This window comes from Tiliqua scincoides, chromosome 3, assembly GCF_035046505.1.
Source record: "Tiliqua scincoides isolate rTilSci1 chromosome 3, rTilSci1.hap2, whole genome shotgun sequence".
Taxonomy (NCBI): domain Eukaryota; kingdom Metazoa; phylum Chordata; class Lepidosauria; order Squamata; family Scincidae; genus Tiliqua; species Tiliqua scincoides.
The window spans coordinates 17,711,463-17,738,201 of NC_089823.1; the positions used below are offsets into that span (position 1 = coordinate 17,711,463).

General features: G+C 42.9%; 1 protein-coding gene across 1 annotated transcript in view; it reads right to left on the reverse strand.

Moving 5' to 3' along the window:
- Positions 1 to 6,059: 6,059 nt before the first annotated feature.
- The window catches only part of TMEM123 (transmembrane protein 123), a 30,489-nt gene continuing 9,809 nt past the window's right edge, over positions 6,060 to 26,739 (reverse strand). The window contains exons 2-5 of the mRNA XM_066620814.1: positions 26,568 to 26,615; positions 12,902 to 13,111; positions 10,163 to 10,316; positions 6,060 to 7,935 (exon numbers count right to left, since the gene is read on the reverse strand). Coding sequence (XP_066476911.1) covers positions 7,911 to 7,935; positions 10,163 to 10,316; positions 12,902 to 13,111; positions 26,568 to 26,615 — 437 coding nt within the window. The 3' untranslated portion in view covers positions 6,060 to 7,910. The remainder of the gene's footprint in view (positions 7,936 to 10,162; positions 10,317 to 12,901; positions 13,112 to 26,567; positions 26,616 to 26,739) is intronic.

The window sequence follows — 26,739 nt, forward strand, 5'->3', positions numbered from 1 at the left end:
GTTCTTCTCTCAACCCCTGCCTCATTTTGTTTAATCCCTTCCAGGTTTTTAATAAGCTCACTTCTGTCTACTTCATGTTCACTGTTAATTTGTTGAGCTGTCCTATTGGATTGTTATCAGGTGTTAGTGAACTTGGGATTTTAACAGAAACGACTGGGTTCTGTGCTTTTCCTTGGAAAGGAGTTTATTTTGCAAAGGTCAGAGGTTTTTCTTTTTCCCTAGTTTCCTTAATGTGGGGTGGTGGCAGTGGATATATCTACCAATTCTGCCCTCCCCCATAACTGCTGATCCAGGAAATCAGTGAAGCAGAGGCCTGGAAGGTATGAGTACTAGCCCAGCACTTTCAAACACTTTCCTGTGGATGTTTAAGAACAGGAGCTACCCTCAGCTGACTCCACTACCCATAAAAGCCCTATAGTACCCTAGCTGGCTACTGTTTCAATAAGGCTCAGCAAACAAAAGTATTTAACATTAAACCTAAAGGCGTATAAAGGGTTTTCAAGAATGTTTTCCCCTGATGTCAACAGTGATACAGTGAGGTTGTCCAGTGGGCCTCCTTGGAGAGACTTCAGTTTTGCAGTTGTGATGTCCCCACAACAAAGGGCCTGGTGAGCTAGTCTGATTCTATCTTCCTTGAATAAGTCTTGGGAGCAGAGCTGCCTCCATATCTTAAAACTGAACCATTCGCATCCCATTGGCAGGTGTAGATATCTGGAAGAGGACCAGCCATTTCTGTGCAAGGTCTGCCACATCTTTTCTAGTGAGAAATGGATCACAGCCTCCCCTAAACAGTGACAAAGCCTGTTCAACATCCAGGGTTTCTTTCCACTTCCTGTGTTAGTAGCTACTTTAGGTTCAGACCTGGCAAACAGAGTTTGGGCAAAAGACAGCTGCTTGCAGAAAGTGTCCTTCACATCATTCTGTATTTCTTAAACATTTAAAGCTTATTGAACCTCTATGTTTGCAAGTGCACAGGCAGACACAAAATACTTCTGTGGAATGCAAGTAATGACATGTAAGCTATGCTGGAATGTTGCCATTGTGTATTGAGCAGTTGCTTCAGTGTCAAGCAGTAGTAATTGCTAAAGAGGTCCTAAAGGGTGCCTGGAGGTGGCTTATTGTGAAAGTCAAAGGTGAAAGGGCATAGGGCGAACAACTGCAGTGCATGAAGGAATGGCTTGGGGAAAAGTGGAGTGTAGTTACTGAGCAAGAATAAGGTGGAATTTTTGCTGCCCTCCTGCTTAAAGGGTTCCTTCAGCACTAGGTGCTGGAGAAACATCTAAAAGTCAAACAAAGCCCTGCTTGCAAGCTTACACTCTTTCATTATTCTCTATGGTGTAATCACTGCTGGATTGGTTGCACCCTTCTGGTGTCCTAATGTACTTTGCTCCACTTTGTTGTTGTCATCGTCCTGCCACTTGGTTGATGTAACACGTGCTACAAATAGAAAGGCTAAATATGGTTCTTTCTAGTTTCAGTAGTTTTTTCAAAAGTCCGGAGCTATTCCTACTTCCAGGAGCCTTTTGTGTGCAGAGAACCACAGGGGAAAACCTGATTGGCTGGAGAAAAGAGACAAGAACAGTGAAAGCCTTGGGCTGGTGTGCTTGCTTTCTAGATTCTAGGTCCCTGGGGAGCGGGCAACCTGGAAGTGTGTCACTCTACTACTACCATATGTAAATATGGCTGCTGGGGGGGGGGGGCTTCAGAGGTTGGCCTAGTATGCCCTCAGCCAGTGCCTGACCTGACTGACATAGAATCTGCACTGTGTTCCACTGGTACTGCGGGGCCAGCCTGGCGGGCCCTTGGATGTACATGGACTTTAACCAGCACCTGACCTGACCAATCCTGGATATCAGCCCTGGAGGTGCTATAGATTAGCAGCAGAGCACATGCTTTGCATGCAGTTAAGTTCTACGCCAGTGTTTCTCAAGGTTTGTTCGCCTTACCACTGCATATGGTTCAGCTGTTTGAAGTAATACCAGAAATAACTGGTGATTACATCATCCCCAGTTACTACTGGGTTGGGAGGCCAGATAAAATGCAACAAACACCAGTAAGAGGCTCAGGGTGGACAGGAGGGCTTTTTCAAGCCTAGAAAAACATACTTTGGAGGTCTGCCTGCTGAGCTGCGCTTCCTACTGCTTTTGTGTCACATTCCTGGGCTTGTTGCTGGGGCAGCAGGGGTCCAAGGGTCCCAGGAATACCACCAGACACCACCTCAAGCCTGTACCACTGGTTGAGAAACACAGTTCCAGGCCTATCACCTTCAAAAGAGTAGGAAAAGAGCTCTGCGTGGCACAATATCTAAATTGTAAGAGCATATTTCTGCCCCTGGATAGAGTAAAATATGCAAATGCGTACATATGAATTTGCACTGCTTCTCAGTCATTCTATTTTGAGAGGAATTCTGTACAACAGAGTGGGCTGGAATGCAAGAATTAGACGTCTTTCCATAAATTGGCAGATAACGCAACTAAAATTTAGCTAACTTGGGTTCTTTATAAGGAGAACACGAAAGATCTTTTGCTGTGGGACAGTTTAAATTTCTTTCGAGACCAAAGTGCATCTCCGCCAAAAGCCATATGGAAGATATCAGCGTCCAAAACTTTGAAAATAAGAACTGTTCTCCTGGCTTCAGCACTCGACACAAAAATAGAACAGCAAAATTGCCGTGCAGAGCTGAACTCTCAGCGACCCTTTTGCAAAGAGCTTTGAGCAGACCCCGGAAGACAAAAGGCAAAGATAAACACCAGCTTCCTAGGCAAGATCTGGCCGGCTTGAATAGTTTCAGAAAGTCAACATTGTAAACTCAGCTGTTTATGTTACTGGGGAGGAAAGTTTAATGCTGTCAGGAAAACTTTGAAATTCATTTATACCACAGTTGTAAACCGTTCACATCTATGTGAAGCTGCTGGTTGAGATCACCTGGAGATTCAGTGTCATTGATATGGGAAATGAACCCAGCTCTGGCTCTTGTTTCCAACTGCTAATTCTAGGGAGCTGGAAGATGTTTGGTGCTTGAGGTAGGAAAGAGGGGGACAAACTGATACTTCATTCAGATAAGGCAGAGGCACCGTAAGCGGTGGCATCCAGGTGGAGATATGCATCAAAGACAGAATCTTAAAACACAAAGACAAACAAGCCTTGCTGAGGGAGAATCAGCATGGCTTCTGTAAAGGTAAGTCTTGCCTCACAAACCTTTTAGAATTCTTTGAAAAGGTCAACAGGCATGTGGATGCAGGAGAACCTGTGGACGTTATATATCTGGACTTTCAGAAGGCGTTCAACACGGTCCCTCACCAAAGTCTACTGAAAAAACTCCACAGTCAGGGAATTAGAGGGCAGGTCCTCTCCTGCATTGAGACCTGGTTAAAGACCAGGAAACAGAGAGTGGGTGTCAATGGGCAATTTTCACAATGGAGAGAGGTGAAAAGTGGTGTGCTCCAAGGATCTGTCCTGGGACAGGTGCTTTTCAACCTATTCATAAATGACCTGGAGGTAGGGTTGAGCAGTGAGGTGGCCAAGTCTGCAGATGACACCGAACCTTTTCAAGTGGTGAAGACCAGGGAGGAGGAGCCAACAGTGGATGAACAGACATGTCTCCAGGGGCTCCTGAGAGATAGTCTATTTTTCCCCAAAAACTGCAAGTCTGAAGAGATAAGATCTTTCCACGGAGCAGGTACCAGAGGTTTTGAAAGCCCGACGGGGGGGGGGGGAGGCTTTCTTCTCGGAAACCTAATCGTCAGGGACAGTATTGAGGGAGGTGCAGTGTCTGCAATCAAGCTGCTGGCTCCATGATAAGATACCATATGGAAGAAAAAGCATGACGCGTAAAGCTTAAGTTGGAAATTTAAGATATGTGTTGATATTGTTGCCGGCTTTGATTGACTGATTTGGCTAAAAGCCCTGGATACATTGAAGGCGTTAATGAGAAACTTTTTAAGGATGTTGAAAGTGCGCTTTATCTTTGTAGTGGAATAAATTGGGTAGTGGATTATAATTATAATTTGGTGTGTGGACTAAAATCCAGAATTACTTGTGGACATAATTTTTATTAGACTTGAAAGAGTTTTGTCTCCTTGAGACTGTTTCTTTCTTTTTGTTTTTCTCGATTAATCACACTGTTATCTGTAAAAAAAATTCAAAAAATGCCTGACTGAAAAAACATGCGGTGGAAGTAAGGAGAATAATACGCTGTGGACATCTTGTGGATCAGAGAGAAATTGCAAGATGGAGCCTGTTCCAGATATTTGGACTCAAATGATCCTCAAAAATTTGGAAAAATTGCTCACAATGAGAAGACAGCAGCTGAGTTGATCCTTGCAGAGTCAAGCCAGTTTAAAGATTCTCTTTCAACAGAAAGATGTGTGCAAGGAGCAATTGGAAGATGTGAAGAAAACAAGATAAACCGGAAAAGATGATGATGAGGGATGAAATTATCATCAGAAGAGTGGATACAGAAATTAGAAGAGTGGAAAATCAACAGGATCTAGAGGGGATGCTGATGGAGAGTGAAATAAAGAAGATGGATAGAGTAACATGGGTGCACAAAATACAAAATTTGTTGGAACAAGAAGAAGAAAACATATCCTAGTTAATTGGAAGAATGAACATAATTTATACAAGAAAGTGTGGGCTTATTGGATTCTGTTATGGAGATAAATTATTAAAGATAGTACAGGAGAAAAAATGGAAAGAAAGAAAGAAACCTGAGGGTTAACCAGACGGTTAAAGAAAATTGGAGGATTTTATTTAGTCAATAACTGGTTTAAATTTACTTAAAAAATAAATATATACGAAATTGATATATATGAATTAGAATTAATTAGAAAAAATAGCTGGAAATGTTAGTGTGTGGATGAATTGTTTTACAGGTGGTTATTATGTTAAAGAAAAAAATGTAATCAGATTGGAGAATTAGATTGGAGAATGGTAAAGAACATATTATAAGAGTGTTAGTTTTATTATAATTTGGAAATTAGATTATTATTTGATATTAATGAGTAATTGAACTAGTTGAGATGATAAAAAGTGAATATTTAGAAAAGATATTATAGGGAATTAGGAAAAATCTATTATATTTGATATAAGAAATATATAAATGAGTAGAAGAGTTAGAAGTAGATAGAAGAATTGTTTTATATGTTATACTTTGGTAATTAGATTATTTTGTTTTAATATTAATGAGTAATTGAAGTAAGTTTATGTTTGATAGAAAGTGAAAATTTAGAAAATATAATACAGGGCATTAGGGAAAATTTAGTATATATTATATAAATAAATGGATAAACTAATAAGAGGCAGAAGTACATGAGTAGTAGATTAGGAGATATAGTATGATTAATAAGTAATGGTATATGGTATTTAGCACTCCTAAATATGTTATATCAATTTTGGAGGCCTGTGTTATACTGATTTATATGGAATAGTGTGATTCAGTACAAGACAGCTTCCAAAACTGCGAAGGCTGTACCACATCAGACCCAATCTGCACATTATGGGGATCAGTGAGGACTCTTCTTGCCTTGTGTTTTACTTGCATTTTCTAACTACATGTTATCAGAGACTCTGAGCTCACCCAGGCAGGCAAGGCCACACATCTCCTTGTAAATCTCTAGTAATTTGCACTGCCAAGGTAGACACATGAATCATGAAAAACCGAGGTGGCAGTATTTAAACATAAAAAACATATGTATAAATAGTGGAGCTATAGATCTGTATGAACATTATACCATCTAAAACAAATGTGTATAAATTGATCCCCCACCACATCTTTAGATAGTCAGTTATGGCCCCTATGTGCCACCAATGTGGGAATCACATGACAGTAAACTACTATGGCTACTCAAATTTCTCTGTCAAACAAACAAATGTGCCACTTTCCTCAAATTGAAAAACAATGTAGAAATAAGCTTCACTGGAAGTGAAAAAAACAACTCCTACATGCAGTCCTAAGTTTGTATAGGGAAGGGTATATTATTACTTTCAGGGGCCTGGAGGAGGCTTTGATGATAAAACAGCAGACAAAAGTACAAAGGGAAGACAACAGGCACTGCAAATAGATTTTAAAATTTTATATATATATAAGCAGCACAGTACAGTAAATTTCTTCCCTTATGAGAACAGTGCATGAGGCTTCTCAGCAGAAACATAATAAGGCTGAGGACAGAGGATAGGTTTTGTTTTTTTTGGCCAGACAGCAGAAGGCACTTTGAAAGAGAGATCACTCCTCATGGTATTAACACTCATCCTCCTTTTGCATCTGGCAAATGGGTTTTGGAGGCTGACATCCTGTTGGTGAGAAGTGTCTTTGTATTTGGGCCACGTTACCGAAACTCTATGAAGCACAGTTCTATAACATAAGAAGGTCTTGCTGAATCAGGCCAAAGACCAATCCAGTTCAGCTTCTTGTATCTCATAGCGGTCACTTCAGGGATCACTGAAGACAACAAAATACCTGTATCCTGTTGCTAGTTCCTTGCATCTGGCATTCAGAATACAGTGTATTCTGTTACAGTTGGTTGAGATGTCCTGCAGATGAAGGGAGGCTGATACTGAAACTAAGAGTATTACAGTTCTGAAAAATCCAATAAATTTTACATAATTAAAAAAATCTACATTTCTCAAGAGGTGACGGACAAAAGAAACAAGTGTATATACCATGAGAAGCAAAGCATCTCTTAGCCTGTGTGGACGTTCCGAAAAACATACAATCTGTCCCCATCCTTTGTGCATTTTCACATTCAGTCATTTTCAGTAGAAGCCTTCCAACAAATCTTTCGCTACCTCCTTTACTACTTTTTGTGCTTCTCACACATAGGTATGAACACAGGTAGAATAATAATCACACAATTGTATTATGCAGGTTGGCAACTTATGGTTCATAGCCTAAGACCTCATTCCTAGGATCTCTTATGGTCTCACTTTTGACTCGATGAACTCAGCTGGCCCAATATTGCAAAGCCATTGAGCAGTTGTTTCAAGCACCAAGCTTTGCCAGATTGTTTCAATATATCTTACCGTTAAGAAATGGCAGGATCACATCACCAGGTCAAAAGTTTGTGTGAATCTGCCTTTGCAGCAAGAACATTCCTGTTCATGTCCCATGACTCAAACTATACCTCAAACCCAGAAACGGTAGGCACACAGATGATGTACCATTTTCAAAAGCAACACAATGATAAAACAAACACAATCCCCCCTACCCAATGCAAAAAAAACCCCAACACGCACATCGCACCCCACCCACCTGTCCCTTGACATTAGAAAATAGACAAATATTTTCTTAAAAATCCAGGCATATACAAAGTTTGAAATTCCCTACTTTGACAAAAGATTCCCCCCCCCCCAAAAAAAAACCTCATTCCAGAAAGCTAACACAAACAAACTGAAAATATTGCTTTTGGATTCACCTGTCATCTTTGAAAAGGAAACTTCATTTTTGTTTTTTTTGTCCAGCAGGGTTTGGATTAGCTGTGGTACAAAAAGATCACGTATCTTAACAGAGTGGCTTAGCATAGCCAAGCATGCTCAGCACATGGTTACTGCAATAAGCTATCTTACATGATAAAGATAATTTCTCCAATCTTCTGTGCGCTAACAGATAAGTGAGCCTAACTTTAAATTAACCTCTTTTCATTTCTTGAAAAAGTGGCCGATACTCAGTTACAAATTGTGACCCCCGTTCCTGGAATTCTTCACGGAAAACTTGTCGAGGTACTCAGCATCATTATGGAATCCTTTGCAGACTTTGAGAGATGTGCTGGATAGGAAGTGAAGCGCCCCTGTGTGAGCTGTGAGCGATTTTTCCTTTAAAGCCTGTTTCCTGGAACAAATGGTTTGTACAGAGCATTTGATAAAGCACTTGTTTCTAAAGTGGGGGTTTCACCTCTGTCTTCTGAGTATAAACTTTAAATGATGGCATCGTGTTCATCACTGGGGAAAAAAACAACCACAACAAGTTAAGGAACTATAAGCAGTAATGAAGATTAAATTCACAAAGATATTGAACTCTGTGATTTCCCCTCTACCCCACTCTTCATTTTGTTAATGGTACCAGGTGATGTTCAAGTCTCCACAAAGAAGTCAGAGTGTGGTTGGGTGTTCTGTCACTCAGATTGTGAGAGTGGATTGTGATACATCCACCTGGCAGGCTACTGCTGCTGGGCCAGGTGGATCATTGATTTGTTTTAACAAGACAATTATGCTGTTCTAATGTCTTCTTTATCACTGCATCCTCCCTAATAGGAAAAGTTAACACATCTGGGGCTTTTAAGTTTAGGAAAAACTTAAGAGGGACTAAGAGGGAACAGAACATGACAGAGGTATAAAAAATTACACAGGGTGTGGAAAAGGTGGATATACACTTATCTCCTTCTCCTGTAATACTAGAACCCTAGACCATCCAACAAAACTGACCAGTAGGCTATACTCATCCTAAGGGGTTTGTGCCACTGCACAGACCCCTTCAGTTGTGGCACAGCGACATGGTGACATTTTATGGTGTTCAGCAATGATGTCATACACCACTGCCAACTTCTGAGCTGCTCAGACTTAAGCCGTGTGGCCAGGCAGCTAACTGGGAATGAGACTGGAAGGAGATTCAAAATGAGAAACACACAGCCCATAATTAGTCTGTGGAATCTGCTGTGAAAGTAATGGTGATGGCCACTTAACTGGCTTTAAAAAGGGATCGAAAAAAAATAAATGGAAGGCAAATCTATCGATGGTTGCTCGGTGTGATGGCTACAAGCCATCTCCAAATTCAGAGGCAGTATGGTATGGGGGTACCAGTTGGTGCCTACATATCCTGTTTGTGGGCTTCCAGGGGGCATCTGATTGGCCACAGGGAAACAAGATGCTAGACAAAGGGCCGAATCCTATCCAAACTTTCCAGCTTTGATGCAGCTTCATCCTGCAGTGAGGGGTGTAGTCATGGAGGCCTCCTCAAGGTAAGGAAATATTTGTTCCCTAACTTTGGGACTGCACTGGCACTGAAAAGCTGGATAGGATTGAGCTGTATGGCTCCTATATACACATTCCAGAGAGAGAGCCCCACTGAACACAGTGGGGCTTATTTCTGAGTTGAGATGTACAGGATTGTGCCATAAGTGATTGATCCAGCACAGCCCTTCTTACTCTGGGCTGAGAGAGAACTTCTAGTACTAGGAAAAGAGCACAGACTGAAACTGTGCCTTCCTCTGATGGCTACAGTGAAAGCTGTTTTAAACTGGGTTCAGTTATTTGAATGACTACGTGCTATTTTTCAGGAGGTGGTTTTACAAGCAGCAGGAGACATGAAAGTTTGCTTATGCAGGGAAGGCTTTGAATCCACCAAAGGGCTAAAACAGTTCAAAAGAGGGGATGTCAGAGCTCCTGCCCTCTCTAACATCAAAGGAAGTCACCTCAAATCAAACCAAATAACTCCAGTTGTTAGGAATGACTACAAAGGATTTAGCTACACAACATCCCCAGAGGTACAAGGGTATGGTGGTCGTGTCTATCTCAGGAACAAAGTCATAGTTGGGATTAAAATAAATGGGGGTCTCAGGCCCCCAGCAATGCAATTTCAATGGCAATTCCATGTTCTCGTTTCTCAGAGTCAATGGTCCAGAGTCCAGCAAAACTGCAGCTCTAGCACTTAAAGTAGGAATCCATTGCTACTGCAACAGCAGCCAACTAGATTTTTCCTATTCTGTCCTTATCTATCGTAAATCCTGATTCTATATACCCATTTTAGCTGCAGCAGAAGAACAGTGACTAGCTGCACTGCTCCCCAAGGGGGATCCTGCACTAGGGGGATGCCTGTGGAATGCAAGATTCTGGACTAGGCAGACCTTTGGTCTGATCCAACAGGGCTCTTTTGTAATATTTGCACCCCTTGTGTCTTTACAGGTTTCTAAGAGCTGGCTTTTATGCTCTGAGGCGGTGCAATAAAATGGTGCCAGAACAAGCATTCAGCCACATGGCTGAAACTTAGCTGTGGTTCCAGTTCAAGGTTAGAAAACAACACTGTTGAAGTTGAAGAAGTACTCCATGAAAGGTATGGTTGACTTCCTGCACCTGATTCTAACAAAAAAAAAAGTTAAAACAACCATTATTTTAAGACAAAGCATAGAGAAGGGAACGTTAATAAAAGAAATTTGCCTGCTACAAAACGTACATGGTCCGGTACTGGACGCCCCTCTTTGCATGGTAGGTTCGGCAGCCAATGTAGCCAATCGCAAGGACGACTAGGGTCAACACAATGCCACCTATGAAACTGCCCACGCTGAACCCCGAAGCTTTGATTTGGGCAGCAGTCGCTTTGGGAGTGGCTAAAAGAAGAGAAAACAAACATGTTTATAGAATTTTGCCTGCAGTCTACCAACCCTCTGTCACAGTAGCCTCCTTTCTCTGAGCCAATAACCCAAGTCTTGCCCCTCTTGCACAAATGATTACTACTGAACTATTTTTACTGACTTAAATCATCTCAATGCCTTTTTAAAAACTTTTGTGACAGTCTGGGCCAGATCTTCCACCCAGGCAACGCACCCCTCAATTTTATCTACCTTTGAGAGGAAAGATGTACAGTCTGGGAATTCTGCTATGAGGCCAACTGAAGCAGTTGCCTCTGGCAGCAGATCGATGGGGAGCGCCCATCTCTGTCTGCCTATTTGCCTCCGCTACTGCTACTCCTCCTCTTCTGTATTGGAAGATCTGGCGAGGAGGTAGATGTGGTGTCAGCAGTAGCCCCTTTAAGAGTTAAGGCCAGGGCTCTCAGCAAAGGGTGTGTTGCCCAGCTGCAGCCACTACAGGCAATAGGGTCCTTAGGGATATAAGGAGCACCTGAGGCAGGAAGGGTTGGTCCATTGTAGAAGGAGTGTAGGTTGGAGGTAGGAGAGGAGACTGACTTGGCTTATTGACTCTGGACTTCGGCTTGGCAACTCTGACTGATCTGACTGACTTACCTGGAATCTGACCTCAGCCTGTGACTCGGCTTATTGACTTTGGACTTTGACTTAGGTACTCTGACTTTGTGGCTAACAGACCTACTGGACTGTTGACTTATGGCTCTGTCTTGTGGACTGACTTTCTGGCTAATTGATTATCTGGCTCACTGGCTAACAAACTACTCGAAGAGGCTGCAGAAAGCTGGAGGGCTGAGGTGTGCTGCTATACCTGGAAGGACTGCTGCCTTAGGAACTAGGAGGAGGGGTCCCTGCAGTTTAAACAGGCAAGCTACCCTGGTGGTGGAGTCTAGCAGTACTGCTGTAGAGAACTGGGGCCTTCTTCCAAGGTTTCTCCTAGCCCGTTTCCATTTTTTAAACTTCCATTTGCAAAATATGAGATTCAAGTTTCACAAACGGTATATTGATTTGTTGACTGACGTAAACTTAAATGGAATTCCATTCTGGCAGGCAACACAATTGCCTGAAAGTGTTGTAGATGGCATGCAGAGATCTGGCAGATTTTAGGCATTAGTGCAAAGTTTCAGGTTGTACAAGCAATAGGAGAACAAGATGTTAATCAACTAAAGAGGGCTGGTTGCAAAATCTTTAATTGTATAAGACCTTATAAAAACCATGTGTTGGTTGCTCAGCTCCACTACCTCCTTTGCTATTTCACAAACCCCCTAAAGCAAAATTTTAAGCGTAAGTGACTGCACGGCTGGAAATGAATGCTCTTCCACATGAAAGAATTCTCTCTGAGCAGAAATTTAACAGGTCAGAGAAAAGAGCTTGAAGCCTACCTTTTTCCTCATCATGCTAGTTTTATATGTACAAGGATATGAAAGTGTTGCCGCTCAGGCACTGAGTTTTTATTGAGCTGACAAACTAAGCCCTCCACTCAACCAGAATACAGTGGCCAAATCACTGAGAAGAGGTGGTCACAAAGAACACACCTGTCACCCATGCTTAAAGAATTACACCAGCTTCCAGCCAGCTTTTCAGACTCAATTGAAAAGTACAGTAGTTTCCCTCCCCATATCTGCAGGTGCAGTTTCTCTAGTTTCAGTTATCCGCGGACCAAAAATATTAGAAGAAAAACTTTTCCCCCAGCATTTTACTGGCACACTCCAGTCTATCTCTGGAGTCTCTTTCCAGCACTCATTCAGGTATGCTCTGGTTTTCCTGGTTTCTCCCAAGTTTCACAACCTAACTTGGGCAGGGGAAAGTTGCCCAAGTTAAGACTATGCAGGCAAAACACACAAGTTGAATTGTGCCTGAGAAAATGAAAAATGACTTGTACTGTATACAACTGTATCCACAGTTTCAGATAAACACGATAGGTTTTAGAACATATTGCCCTGGGGGGGCGCTACTTTACTGGTTTTGGCTGGTAAAACCCTGAATGTCTGGAAACTGTGTTCTGTAAGAATTCCGGCATCCAGGTGTACTTTCTTGGGCTTCAGAATTGTCTAGAGGAGGAACCCCAATTTCTGAAGTTAGATGGGTGGCTACAAGAATAGGATCTCCACAGTTCTTTTTGTACACCCTTTTTGTAGAATCAGCACCACAGAAGTGAAAATCAGTCTCATTCTTTGGTGGTTTTCAGGAGGCTAGTGGAAACTTTCAGCAGGGCTGACTGATTTTGGCAATGATGCTTTAAACCAGCTGTTTTACATTCCACCAGCTTTTGCTCGCACCATCAGTTGCCTTTTCAAAAACACAGCTACTTTTTTTCTTTTAAGTAAAATCAGACTGTTTTGGACTAGGAAGAAGATAACAATTTTTTAAAACCGCACAACTCCATTGCCATCACTGTTGTGATTTTTCAGACCTTCACAAAATGCAGTTGTCCATCATTGTGGTTATTTACTAAGAACACCTAGAACTGACATCTCAAATTGCCCACAATGTAGATGCAGCCCAGATGATGTATCTGATATCCATTGGGAAATGAGCAGAACAACACATACCTGTGGCGGAAGGGGAAGGCACAGTCTTGGAGGTCGCTTTTGTCACAGCGGACAGTGTTGTTGGTTTCGCAGTGGTAGCATTTGTCGTTTTATTGGTAGGGACTGCGCTGGGGGTGGTGGTATTTGTGGAGTTAGTCACAGTAGGAATGGGTCTTGAAGAAGTTGCATTTTGGGGAGCGACAGTAGTGGTGTTTTTTGCTTTAGAAGGACCTGTAAACATTGTCAATAGTTGTGTTACTACATGCAGTAACAGGAGTGACAACAAAATACATAATTCTACTATTTTACAACAGGAATGTATGTTCCTTGATTTGTAAAAAACAGCAAGTTTCTCTGATTCAAGAATAAGACAACACTCATCACGTTTATGCTTAAGTAAATGTCCACTCATGGAATAAGAGGACTTTCCATGGATCAGTAAGTGGTTAAAGAACAGAAAACAGAGTAGGAATACATTTTCACAGTGATAAGAGGTAAAAAGTGGAATCTCACAAGGATCTGCCTTAGAATGTATATCAACTAGTTCATAAGTGATCTGGAATTAGGAGTAAACAGTGAAGTGGCTAAATTTGTATATATGGGGGGAGGCCCCATATCTGCAGATTGGGTATGGGCCCCCACAGTGCGCCCCCCTGCACAACCCCTCCAGAAGACTTCTGAGCCCAGCAGAGCCCAAGGATGTCTGTCTCCAGGTGACTTCGGTTTCACGAAGACACTGGTAATGATGTTTCTAATACATTTTAAGGCAGTGAGAGACCTGCAGAAGCCTTGGAGAGATAAGGCTCAGAGAAGACCACAGTTAAGGGGGGCACACCTGTACCACCAAATTATTCCAGGCGGTAGAAACCAAAGTAGACTATGAAGAGCTCCAAAAGGACTTCTCCAAACTGGATGACTGGGCAACCAAATGTTAAATGTAGTTTAAGTCCATAAGTGCCAAAGTGATGGACATAGGAGCATAAAATATCCACAAATACACTGACTGGGTCTGAGCAGTAGGCGATGAACCAGGAAAGAGATTGCTGTGATGGGGTTATGATGGATACATCAGTGAAAACAACAACACAGTGCATGGCAATGGAAAAAATGACAAATTCCATGTGAAGGTTCACTAAGAAAAGGATTGAAAATAAGAATGCTAATATCATATTGCCTCTACAATATATTAATATGTTGTGCAACCACATGTGGAATATTGTGTTCAGTTCTGGTTGCCACACCTCAAGTAGGATACTGTAGAGCTGGAATGATCAGAGGGTTGGAACACTTTTCATGCCAGGTAAAGCTTCAGCGCTTGGGGCTTTTTTGCTTGCAAGAAAGGTGACAACAGGTGACACAACTGAGACATAACAATATGGATGGTGTGGAGAGAGTGAACAGAAATGTTCCTATGTCTAGAGCCAGGGGTCATCCAATGAAACTGAGTGGTAGGATAGACTAAGGTAGGTACCTAATTCATCTAGAGGCAACTGATGGGCTACCATGAGAAACAGGATCCTGGACTAGGTGGGCCTTCGGCCTGATCCAGCGGGGCTTTTTGTATGTCTCAAGCCAAGGCATGATATAAACTTTGTCGTTCATGACTCAAGCCTTGGTCACTGTACCAGTGAAACCCCCAGGTTAATTTTGCTTCAGCCACAAAATCAGTGGGTCGCTTTAGGCAAACTATGATTTTTCAACCACAACCAACTAACTGTGTTTATTATTATTATTATTATTATTATTATTATTATTATTATTAAGTTTTTATTACTTGGTTCTTATTATTTGATTTTTCTCTCTAAACCACTTTGCGAACTTTTAAGAATCATAATTAATAATATTACTTGGAAATATTTTGTTATTAAGGCTGGGATAAAATGTATATTAACAACAAAATATTTCCAAGGCGGCTGTGGCAAGTTAACACTTATCCAACAAATCAATCTTAAACACAAGATAAAAACAATAAACATTTCAGGAAGGGGAGTAAAGAGCTGGTAAGAACAGTCACAGTTTCCTGTTTTAAGGCCTGGGCAAACAAAGCTGTCCCCATCTGGTGCCTGCCCTAATTAGATACAAGGTGCATCTACAGGCCTGAGGAAAGTATCCCAGCGGCACTGTGGAGAAGGTCTAATTCTCAGCTGCCACCCACATAAGAGGAGCCCCACTGGATCAGGCTAAAGGCTCATCTAGTCCAGCTTCTCGTTTCTTACAGTGGCCTGCCAAGTGCTTCAGGGAGCACACAAGACAGCAAGACACAACCTGAAGGGTACCAGGAGCCCTTGCATCTGGCATTCTAAGATAGCCTACTTCTAAAATCAAGAGCTTGCACATACCCACCATGACTTAACTCGTGATGGACTTTTCCTCCAGCAATTTGTCTAATTCCCTCTTAAAGGCATCTAGGTGAGATGCCATCACCACTTCCTGTGGCAGGGAGTTCCACAGATTAATTACATGCTGGGTAAGGAAATATTGACTTTTGTCTGTCCTAATTCTCCCAACATTCAATTTTAGTGGATGCCCCCTGGTTCTGGTGTTATGTGAGAGGGAAAAGAGCATCTCTCTATCCATGCTATCCGTCCCCTGCATAATTTTATATGTCTCAAACCCATCTGACCTTAGTAGGCAGGGCTACTGGAAAATGCCTCTCTAGACCATCTAAAAAAACCCCCACAGGTAGATCTATATGGGTATAATAATCATAACATTTTGCAAATACTACTGAATAGATTTTTTTACTCTATCTTTCCTACATTTATGGAGACATTTAAGGCAGTTGAGAGAAAAAATTTAGAGAAAGAATGCCCTGGTCCAAACATCCACTAAACTAGTGGATCCACTAGTGGATCCAAACATCCACTAAACTAAACATCCACTAAACTAGTTTAACTATGCAAGCTTCAAATGTGTGTGCTTTCTTCCCTTTTCCTTCACACGCAAGAAGGATCTAAAGCTTCAGTTTGCATTATGGAATAAACCACAGCCTCCTGTTTTATTTGTATATACAAAACTGCGAGTTTGTCCAAACCATAGTTACGTAACAAATCATGGTTTGTTACCCAACCATGGCTACATTCCTGTGCACACTTTCCAGAGAGTGAGTGCCAGTGAGTACTGTGGAACTTCTGAACAAACACACACAGGATTGCCCTGCACAGTTTGTACAAATCACAGTTTCTCATGTGAAATGAGCAACTACAGTTTGTTCCTTAAGATAAGCAGAAGTGTTAGATCACTTCCCTTTGAGGGAAAAGAGACAAAGGTGAAGCACACAGTCCCAAGGTAAGCCGCAGTTGATGCCAAACCATGGTTTCATATTATGCTGAAACTGGGCTATTGTATATGAAGCACCCTGAGCATTATGAAGTGCAAAGTAAATGCTTAAATATACAGTTACACTATGTTAATTGCTTATGTAATGGTCACATATTTACTCATGGGTGAACATGTTCATTATTAGTGGTCTCACTCATCCTCCTTGTTAAAACAGGATTCCCTCCCTCTGAGGTATCTGTAAATCAAACTGCTGATTATCACTTAAAGGGGAAAAGTGTGTTTAGCATATCCAGCCCCAAACATGAGAAAGTATCAGATGTCTACCAGAACTTGCAAAAACAGCATTCCATTCTTTGTTTTACTCTTGGCAAGCCAAGTTGAGGCTCCGCTAAGGAGATGCCATACAAACACAATTCCCTATCCATTCTCATTGTTGCAGTGAAATTTTCTGCAATCAGACACAGATTGATTGGATCAACCCGGGAGGGTTGCTAACGTACATCCAATATGCATTTTCAACTCTGCCTTTTGAAAAGCGGAGAGAAAATAACATAGCAGCTTGAATGAAAGTGTAAGTTGCATTAAATGGTAGGCCATGGGGGATGTCATTTCCTGGCAATTAATCTTCCTGTTAAGGGAAGTAGACTGGAAAATGTCAGCAAATTCTCAGGAATTTCCAAGAGTCTTTGGCCAATGATCAAATGTATTCATTGTTCCTACTGTTATTTACTTGAACACAGGCCTACAAAATTTGGTACCTACCAAGGTGCACGCAGCTCTAAAGCCACGTCATGGTAGAACAGTAAGAACAGTAAGATATATCATAAACAACAGCAACATTTCTTGATAACCTACCCCCCCCCCCCAATCCTCTGTTGCCTTCCAGAGAGCACAAACCCATACGAGATGATTTTAGTAGCGAAGCTCCTCAAAGGAGATCTTCTCTGTAAGGCAGAGGTTCCCAAATTGGACATCACAAGGCGTTGCTGAGGGCAACACGGGACCTGTGCTGGCTGAGACACACAGCAGCACAAGTGCAACATGTTGGAGTTCCACAAGAAGGTTTGAAGCAGCAGGCTGGGCTCTCTGCAGAGCAGAAAAGGGCCCACCTGCCCTCCCTGGACTTTTTTCTTTTGCTATTTTGGAGGCTTTTTGGTGTGACTCAGAAACATTGCCGATGTCACTGGCACTTCCGGGCCCAGAGCCAGATGAAGGTGTCGCAGTTGAGTGAGCTTGGGAACCACTGTTGTAAGGGGTCTGTGCCAGTGTGAAGACCCTTTCCCTTCCAGGACAGCATTGCAAATGCATCACAAGGCTATCTCTGGACAGTGGGTGATGACATCACGTGCCATCGCCAAGCTTCCAGGTTGCCGAGCTCTGTGCTGCCATGCAGCTTAAGGGGAAACATGGCTCACACCCCAGAGTATGAGGTTGCAAGGCTCTGTCTGGTTTGCTTCTCTTCAGGCACTTGAAGATCCAAGCTTGCTCACTAATTATTCCCTTTGCGTGGCAGTCAACAGATTAACATGCTGTTGCTGGTTGGTGCCACCAGTCCCGTTTAAATAAGGGGGAAGCAGGAGGAGCTGCTGCAAGAGTCTTCTTCTTCCATGCTTCTTATCAGCCAATGGGCTTTCTCCCTCCAAAATCCCTGCAATAATGCAGGGGGCTTGGAGAGAGAGAAACTTATTGGCTGGTGGGAAGGAGTTACTGCTAAAAGGGTTGGCACTTCAGTACACCACACAATGGAAACTAATAAACTACCTTCAGAGCTGGGAAGCAAATGCCATTCAGTCTGTATATAACATATACATGTTTATTCCCCAGGACATGTACATTAATCTGTAGCATCAAGTAGGGCACCTCCAAATCAGCAGTGTGGGTGTTAGCATGCCAAAAGAAGGACAGACTGTATTGTTAAGAACAATGAACATATTAGATGTGCAGGCAGACACACATTTTTCAGAGGTGGAATGATGCCTGCTTCACCATGGTGGCCTTGAAGATCTGGTGAACCCATCCAAGGAAAGTCCACCCATTGTTGCCTGCCTTTTAGAGAGGGGCTCTACAGCTAAGTGGTAGAGCACATGCTTGGCATGCAGGCCATCTCAGGCCTAAGCTGCATGACCTCCGAATAGGATTGGGAAACCCTGAAGTGCCACTGACAGTGCCGACTATAAAGCAGGGGTGGCCAAACTTGCTTAATGTAAGAGCCACATATAATAAACTTCAGATATTTGAGAGCTGCAAAAAAGATGATGGAGAACCACAATATTTAAGCATTTAAATTCTTAATCTATATTTACTCACCACGAACATTAAACTTATGTTTTAATCATAAATCAAGAGTCACATATAGCTCACGAGCTGTGGTTTGGCCACCCGTGCTATACAGCAATACGTTCTATACTGTCCAGGATACAGCCCCTGAAATTTCAGTGCTGCATGAAGCTGCTTTAAAGGAGCAGTCATTGATATAACATCCAGGAAACAGTTGCTTATTGGCCCAGATTGCAGTGCTCCCATTGGTCAGAATGGCTATCAATAGGGACAAAGAGCACTGTGACAAATCAGCGCGAAAGGGAGCACCTGTTTTCACAACACCTGTTGTGTTATCGAAAATATGTCTGTACTGTACTGAGCTAGATGGACCAGCAGGTTTGACTAAGTAAAAAGCAGCTTCATTGTCCCGAAACTTGCTGATTTCACTGGGCATTTTTGGGTGCCGCATTTTAAAAATGGGAACCTGTCAATGGGAATCTGCTACAATTTTTCAATATTGCTTGCTTAAAAAAAAATTCTTTGATATTATTGCTTGTCACATGGAGTATTTTTAAAGAAAAGCATACTATAAATCCCAGGAATAAAAGACAAATCTGAGATGAAGGTGATGCTTCAGGTGAAACATTACGGGCACAGCTATTGGGCACTGTGGGGAGTGGCTCTCCAGTCCTTTACTGCTAGGCACCCTACATTTTCTAGGAATGGGTTTGCATGATAAAGAGGCAGAGGAAATGACTTATGGAAAGAAACACAGCAGGGAGAAACAAAAGGCTCAAGACAAGTAGGTCGAAAAACACAAGCACAGCATGCATCAGACTCAAAGCACACCCAGCAAGAATAGTTGTCCTGCCCACAGCAGCCATTTCCTGCTTTACTTGTGCAAGGGGCTGTTGGTGCAAATGAACAGCCACACCTATCCATGCTATGTTTAGTTCAAAGCCAGCATTGCAAGACTGAGGAGTAATTTCTAATACTGATCCCAGGACCAAAAGGACACCTATGAGAGGGGGGAAGCAATGTGCATTGCCTGATTTAACATTTCTATGGGGATTAGGCACTACAAGAGCTCTTCTTTGGCTGGGAACTTTCTTGTGAGTCACCTGTAAAGGAGAGTGAAGTCAGACTCTGCAGGAAGAAGGTGCTTATTATGCCCCAGATTCATAATTACAAAGAAAAACTGTCTCAACCCAGCAATCAGTCTTCAAGCATTTCCTTATTTTTCTTTCTCATTTGAAATGCAGGTAATAGGTGATCATATTTAGTGAATTATGTGACAGTAGGAAGAGTTATCTCCAAGAAGCTCTTAGTGGTGGGTGTATATTTTCCCTGTTAAGCATCCTCATTACAGTCTTATTGAGTAAATCAGGCTGAGAGACAGCAACTAGCCCAGGGTGATCCACCCAATTAATATGACTGAGTGGAGATTTAAGAGCAGCCCTGCTGGCACAAAGATCCATTTCATCCCGTGCCCTGTTTCTCCACAGTGGGCAATGAGACACCACCAAAAAAGTCTCAAGGCTTTTTGCCTGCTGCTGATCCCTAGCAAAAGTTTTCAGAGCTGAACTTTGGTGCCTTGGCCCAAATGCAGCACTTTACATATATCAAGGTGTCGTTTTTACTACACATACATGTACCAAGAAGCCATGGCCAATCATACTTGCAGAGTAGAAAATATGCACACATTTTCAGGAAAAGAGCTCCTGTACCTTTAACAGATGTCATAACTTCAGCAGGTGAAGCTTTTCCTGGCATGGTGATGGCGGGGGGGGGGGGGGAGTCACCTGCTAAATTTCTGATATCAAAAACTACAGGAACCCCGATGAAAAAAAGGGAGCAACTCAACTTTTAATACTATTTTAGCTTTGAAAACTACGTCCCATAAACAGTTATGACCATTTACACATGACTGACAGCAATTCCTATACGCATATGAAATTCTTTTACAAGTGTCCACCTATCTACTCAGAAGCATCTGCTTATGGATCTCATGCACAGGGCTTTCCCTAGTCCTGGTAACAGAGATCAGCACCCATGGCTGCAGTGGCGCCAAAATTGCTACTGCTGCATCCCATGCTTACACTCCCTTACTTCGTGTTAGACCTAGGCAGCCCCAATGGGTCTCCCCAGATCTGTGCCTGCTATTGAGCAGGCACAGATTCAAGGAGGCCCGTCTCGGGTCTCCTGGGCTGGGAGAGGGGTCAGGATATGGCAGAGGGGTCTGCCGCCATCTCTGCCCCCCCTGTCCTGCTCCCTTCTCCGCCATGCCTTCCACCCACCTTCCCCCTGCTCTGGAATACCTGCCCTCCACTCAGACTTACCACTCCGCTGCCCCTGGAGCTCCGAGTGTCAGTCTTCCATCCTCCACCTAGTGTCGGCTCAATGTGGGCTCGTGCTGAGCCAGCTCCGCAGCCGGACCAGCACAGACTGCCATAGGCATGCCTAACAGCACATCTGTGACACTCTGCGCTGGCACTGGGCTAGTGCAAGCCCGTTTGCTTCAGGCTCTGAATCTGGTACTTTCTTCATGCAGAGAATGCTCTATCACTGACTTGTGGTCCATCTACGTGTCTTTCAGATTAAGAGGACTGTAGTGGGGAAAACAGTCCCAAGCTGCTCTCGCTTTTTCCCTGCATTAGAGTAATTGTGCTTTTATTCTGAAACTGCAATCCTCACTCACAACAGAGACAGTAAACGATGATGAAGGCATCAGAACCGATGTTGCTACAAAAGGAACCCCATTTTGCAGTTGGCCTTAACAGAAGGAAGCTGTGGGTAACAGTCATCTTGGGGACATTGCATGTCGATGCGCTGTGGTTTGAAAAACAAAACTGCACACATCCCCAAAGACTTCTTATCCAGCTCATCTCCCCTGTCACATGCGACAGCCCACACCAAACCCAATATGTCATTCTAAAGAGCACGAAGGCTTAAAGACCATGGAGCTCTTTCATTGTACTCACCTTGTAGCAGCTAAGAAGTTTGGCTCCTTCGTGAAGCATGTATGAAATATACAAACACATGAAATACATATGCAGACCAGACTTTAAATGATAAGTAAATCCTCCAAAAAGGACAACTTTCATTAAACATCAGAATATGCTTTATTTTATGCAGTACTGGCTTTACCCTTACGGAACACCTACCCCTGCCCCGGAGGCCCTCATCACCACCGGGAGCTCTTACCCTGCTCTGGACGGCATCCTTCCAGCACTCAATCCTCTCTGGGTGCCACAGACGTGCCTAACAGCACGTTTGTGACACCCAGAGTTGGCACTGGAGTTCAGTGCTGGTCCACCTTAGAATTTGGCCCTTAGCTGCTTAGAACTTTCCCACATGGGACAGACCAGAGAGTGAAACAATATTGGGGGGGGGGGAGCAAGAAAGATAGACACTGAGGATCCACAAACACAGGCATTGGCTCCTGAAGGCAAGTCCTTCAAACACCAAACTTTCTAGCTGCCATGCCTATGTGGATTGTCCTCAGGAAACAGATATAAGAAAGTTGCTATTTTCACTTCTAACAGCAGCTACCAAATCACCAAAGGTTGGGTACACCCGTGAGCACTCTTTGCAAGGTACAATGAATGCAAATAGAGGAAGGAACAGTAACTCATCTACTGACCATATGCAGACCAGACTTTAAATGATAAGTAAATCCTCCAAAAGGGACAACTTCCATTAAACAACAGAATATGCTTTATTTTACACAGTACATGCAGTAGACCCTGACCCTGCTTGGTCTCAGAGTAACCTATGAAAGAGCCCAGGCGCACACAGTGTAGGTGCCCAAAGACTTGGAATGTACAATCTGGAAACCTGACTAATTAAGGGTCGCCGATTGCATTTATATGTGCATTACTCTCTTGCAGGTTATGACAAATGCATGGGAGGGTTGGAGGTGGGGCCAGAGGACATGACTTGCTCCTCCTTCTACATGTGCTCATTGTAGAAAATTAAGATTTAGATAAAAAAAAATATAGTCTTTAATATTTTCCATAAGATTTTCTCTTTGTGAGTGGGTGGGAATGTTAATCACAAAGGTCCCAATTAATCAAACATTTTGCCAACTTGAGCTTTCATCAGGATAAAGAATCAGGATCAAAACAGGACATAGAAAGCAGCATAGATTAAAACAGTATTTCGAATTCTAAAAGCTTAAGGCTGCAATCCTATGCACACTTCCCTAGAGTCAGTTCCCTAAATAGCTTACTACCAAGTACGCATGCAAAGGATTGTTTTGCAAGACAAGCACACTGGGTGAATTCTAAAACAAAGGGAGAGAAAAGAGTTGAAACAGAAAAATGAAAATGTATGAAACATATGAGGCAACTTTGTTTTTAGCAAGTAAAATGCATAACATGATTGCTTACAGAGCATCTTGCTGTAACCTGCACATGGCAGAGTGCCTAGTTGTGGCTCCTCCCAAAAAGATAATTAATCCATGTTGAAATATTCAAATGTGGAGTGATATTTTGGAGAGGAGGGTGAGAAGCTTGCCCTCAATGCCTTTGTTCTAGATCCAAATGCAGAAACCACCACTCTATTTTATTTTTAAGAATATTTATATGTTTAGACCAGGGGTGCCCAAACCCCGGCCCTGGGGCCACTTGCGGCCCTCAAGGCCTCTCAATGCGGCCCTCAGGGAGTCCCCAGTCTCCAATGAGTCTCTGGCCTTCTGGAGATTTGTTGGAGCCTGCACTGGCCTGACGCAACTGCTGTCAGCGTGAGGGCAACTGTTTGACCTCTCGTGTGAGCTGTGGGATGAGGGCTCCCTCCACTGCTTGCTGTTTCACATCTAGAGTGCAGTAGTGGCAGCTAAGGAAAGGCCAGCCTTGCTTTACGCAAGCCCTTTTATAGGCCTTGAGCTATTGCAAGACCCTCATTCGTTCATGTAAGTTCATCTTTAATATATTCATTTATGCAAACTTATGTAAATTTATTCAAATTTTAAATGTACATTAATTCTTTTTTCCCCAGCCCCCGACACAGTGTCAGAGAGATGATGTGGCCTTCCTGCTAAAAACTCTGGACACCCCTGGTTTAGACCAATGCCCCACAAATAAAAGCTCAGTAAAATCAGTGGAATCATCCTAATTGACATCAGTAAATCAGAGATCAGGACAAGAGGGGGGGCAATGCTGTTCCAAACCCTCTTAAGATTTTAAAAATGAGTTTTTTCTGCATAACAAAGTAGCAGGAGTTTAATAAAGTGAATTTCATTGGGTGGTGAACACTTGAGAGGCTCTGTTACATTCCCCTGATGAGAACTTCCAGGGTACACTTTCCTATCCCAGGCAAAAGGCCAGCTTTGAATATCACAGCAGGCTTACATTTCATCAGTTCAGAGACCCACCAGAAATCAACTCCCAGCCAAATGCTCCTTTCATGTGAGACTGTTGGTAACCTGCAGAAAACCACATAAGCTGGTATTTTTCAAACAGGGTGGGAGGTGGCATTTCAGTAAGGATGGAGGGCACAAATAATTTTGCGATGGATGTAGCCAAAAGGAAAAAAAAAAAGCTGCAGGTTTCTGAAAGCACAGATCATGACCCACTGGGATTACTCAGGGGAAGGAACAGGGCTGGAAGCTCTCAACCATCATGGATTCAAGAAGCTCAACCTGAAGACTGACTGGGAGGGTAAAGCAGCACAGGGAGAGGGGCTGCAAGCAACATATGGGTGAGGAAGAAGCACTGGAGGGCAGGTTCGAGCTGGGTGGACTATTTACTTCTTACATATATATCCTTCCTCCAAGGAGAAAAGTTGCTACCCGTTCCTCTTCAGTCTCATCCATTTTATTCTCACAAAAACCCAAAGAGGAAGTTTACTGAAAGTGAACGACATACCAAAGGTCATTTCATGAGATATGTCTCCAAGCGAGCATCTGAACTTGGGTTTCCCTTGTCTAACGTTCTAACCAGCACAGCATATTCAAAGTGCACAGTTCAGAAGACAGTTCAAAAGTTCTTTCAAGTCTGGAAAGACGGTGGGATCTTTTCATCAAGTTTCCCAACACCAAGGGCCAAACTAGGCATAAGGAGGAAGTTCCACAACTGGAAATCCCAATGGGGGGTAATCTGGATTGGGGCCATCACACAGGGCAGAGTCTAGCCCCTTACCTCCTTCATCATGGCCCTGATCCAAATGTCCTCCTCGCGTGAAGCTGCTATTAGCCTCAGAGGAGATTTTGTGCCTGTGCATTTTTCTCTCTCAATCTGATCAGTTGCTGAGAGACAGACTGGGGTCAGAGCATGGAAGCAAAGTATGAACTCCCCTACCCCATGCCATGGCCCTGATCCAAAACTGGCCCCACTCCTTCAACAGCTTCTGGCTCTTCCCACCCATCCTGCCACAAGGAAGAAAGAGGGGAGGGACAGGAAACATCAGACTGTGCCTCTTATATGTAGAGGCGTTTGTTTTCATGGATCATACAAAGCACATTTTTCAAACACTTCTGTCCATAGGTAATGAGCACTGGAGTCATGTATCCAGCTGCGAACGAGAACACAGAACACCGCATTTTGCATTTTAATTCAACAAATTAAAAAAACATTTCAAACATCTCTACTTATGTGTTTAGCTCTTCTGTGCTTGCTCTTAAGTTTTGTAAGCAATGTTTACAACCCTGCACACAGCTATGGTGACACGATTCTCTTGCTCCTGTGTATGGCTGCCAGAAATACAAGCTATAGCATGAACCAACAGTGTTGTTGGTTCCCTCAGCATCATTAGGACTTCAAAGGTGGATGGCAACCTTCGGAGTCGGGCACCACCTTTTCCCCTGAAGCTGTTTGTGCAACCTTTTGTAACTGATGCTCAGTTGCCAAGTCAAGAGGGCGAGGTAAGTCTGGAGTGGATACAAATATGTCTAGCAATTCTCCACAGGACAATACGAATGCCTGTTAGATGCAGCACCAGTACAGTATTAGCAGATAACGAGAACAGAATTGCAGGTAAGGATAGCTGGAAGGGGAAGAACTGCCACCAGCTAAGTGAATTTGGAAATAGCGAATTCGCATATAAAGAGAACAGACTGTATTGTTAATAGAAGCACTTTATATAAACCTCTGAAGGTGGGAGTTATTAAATCAGCTTAAAAGTAATGAATAAGCAATTAGTTTAACTGACTGATCATGGACAGCCAGGGTGGCAGGGGAGAGAGTGCCCAATTTCCACTCGGGATGTCCAGATCAGCCATGAAACATACTGGGTGACCTTGCGCTATTTACTCGCAATCTCAGATTTGCTCCAAGGACAAAGTGGAATTTTTGGGAATTAAGAGACCTTGCATGATGTGTGATGTCCTTGAAAGGACAGGGAAAAAAATTAACAATGCACACATGCTGCTGCTCAATTGAGAAGTAATTTTAACAGGACGTCCAGTTATAACCTAATTATTTTTCACGTGCTGTTTTATCTCAATGTGATGGAAAGGGCCAATTAAATTAAAGGAAGAAAGTTGTTTAACAATAGCGGGCAGCCGGCTGACAATCCATTCATCATTCTCTCTCCAGGCACTTAGAACAGCCCCTCCCTTCCTCTGAGCATGTGAAAGAATGCAAGTCATTATCACTTCCTACATTCTTTCCCTGTGCTGGGCTCCCAGGGAAGGGAGGGGTCGCTGCCTTGGAGTGAAGCCTTTCTAAGCGCCTGGAGAGAGACTGATTGCCTCTGTGTGCATTATAAAACGTCAGCAAGGCTGTTTGTAAAATCGCTGAGCAAAAGGACAATGCTTTTTAAATGGATTTGCTTTAGTGTGATTTTTGCCATCCACATGAGTTCTGGGAACCCTTGCAAATACCAAGACTCAACCTGTATATCCAGGTCCGCATGCTGAAGAATGCAAGCAACCCCAGAACAAGGGCTAAAAAAGAACATCATGCTGCTCTTTGTATGCTCCATTCCATGCGCAGAATGCACCTCCAGATCATTACTGACCAGAAACTTTCCTATGTGCTTGTCCTTTCCCAGGTCACCTTGTGCACCCCACCCAGTATGTGATCACCCACAACGAATTTAACATTGTCCAGGCTATTTGCATTTTAAAAAGTTCTGCATTCGCCTTGGATATGGAGGATACAGCTGGAAGTGTATACAAGGGACAAAAGGCAGAATCAAGACTTACTTGTTGTAGAATTTGAAAGATGAGGAGAGCTGGTTTCAGGGGAATTCACTGAAACAGAAACACACACAGATGAGAATAAATACTTGCACTGTTCTATCTTTCAAAGCCCTAGGTTTCCAGGGTCACATTAACTTGTATGTAGCCATACAATTTAAATGTTTACATGACTTGA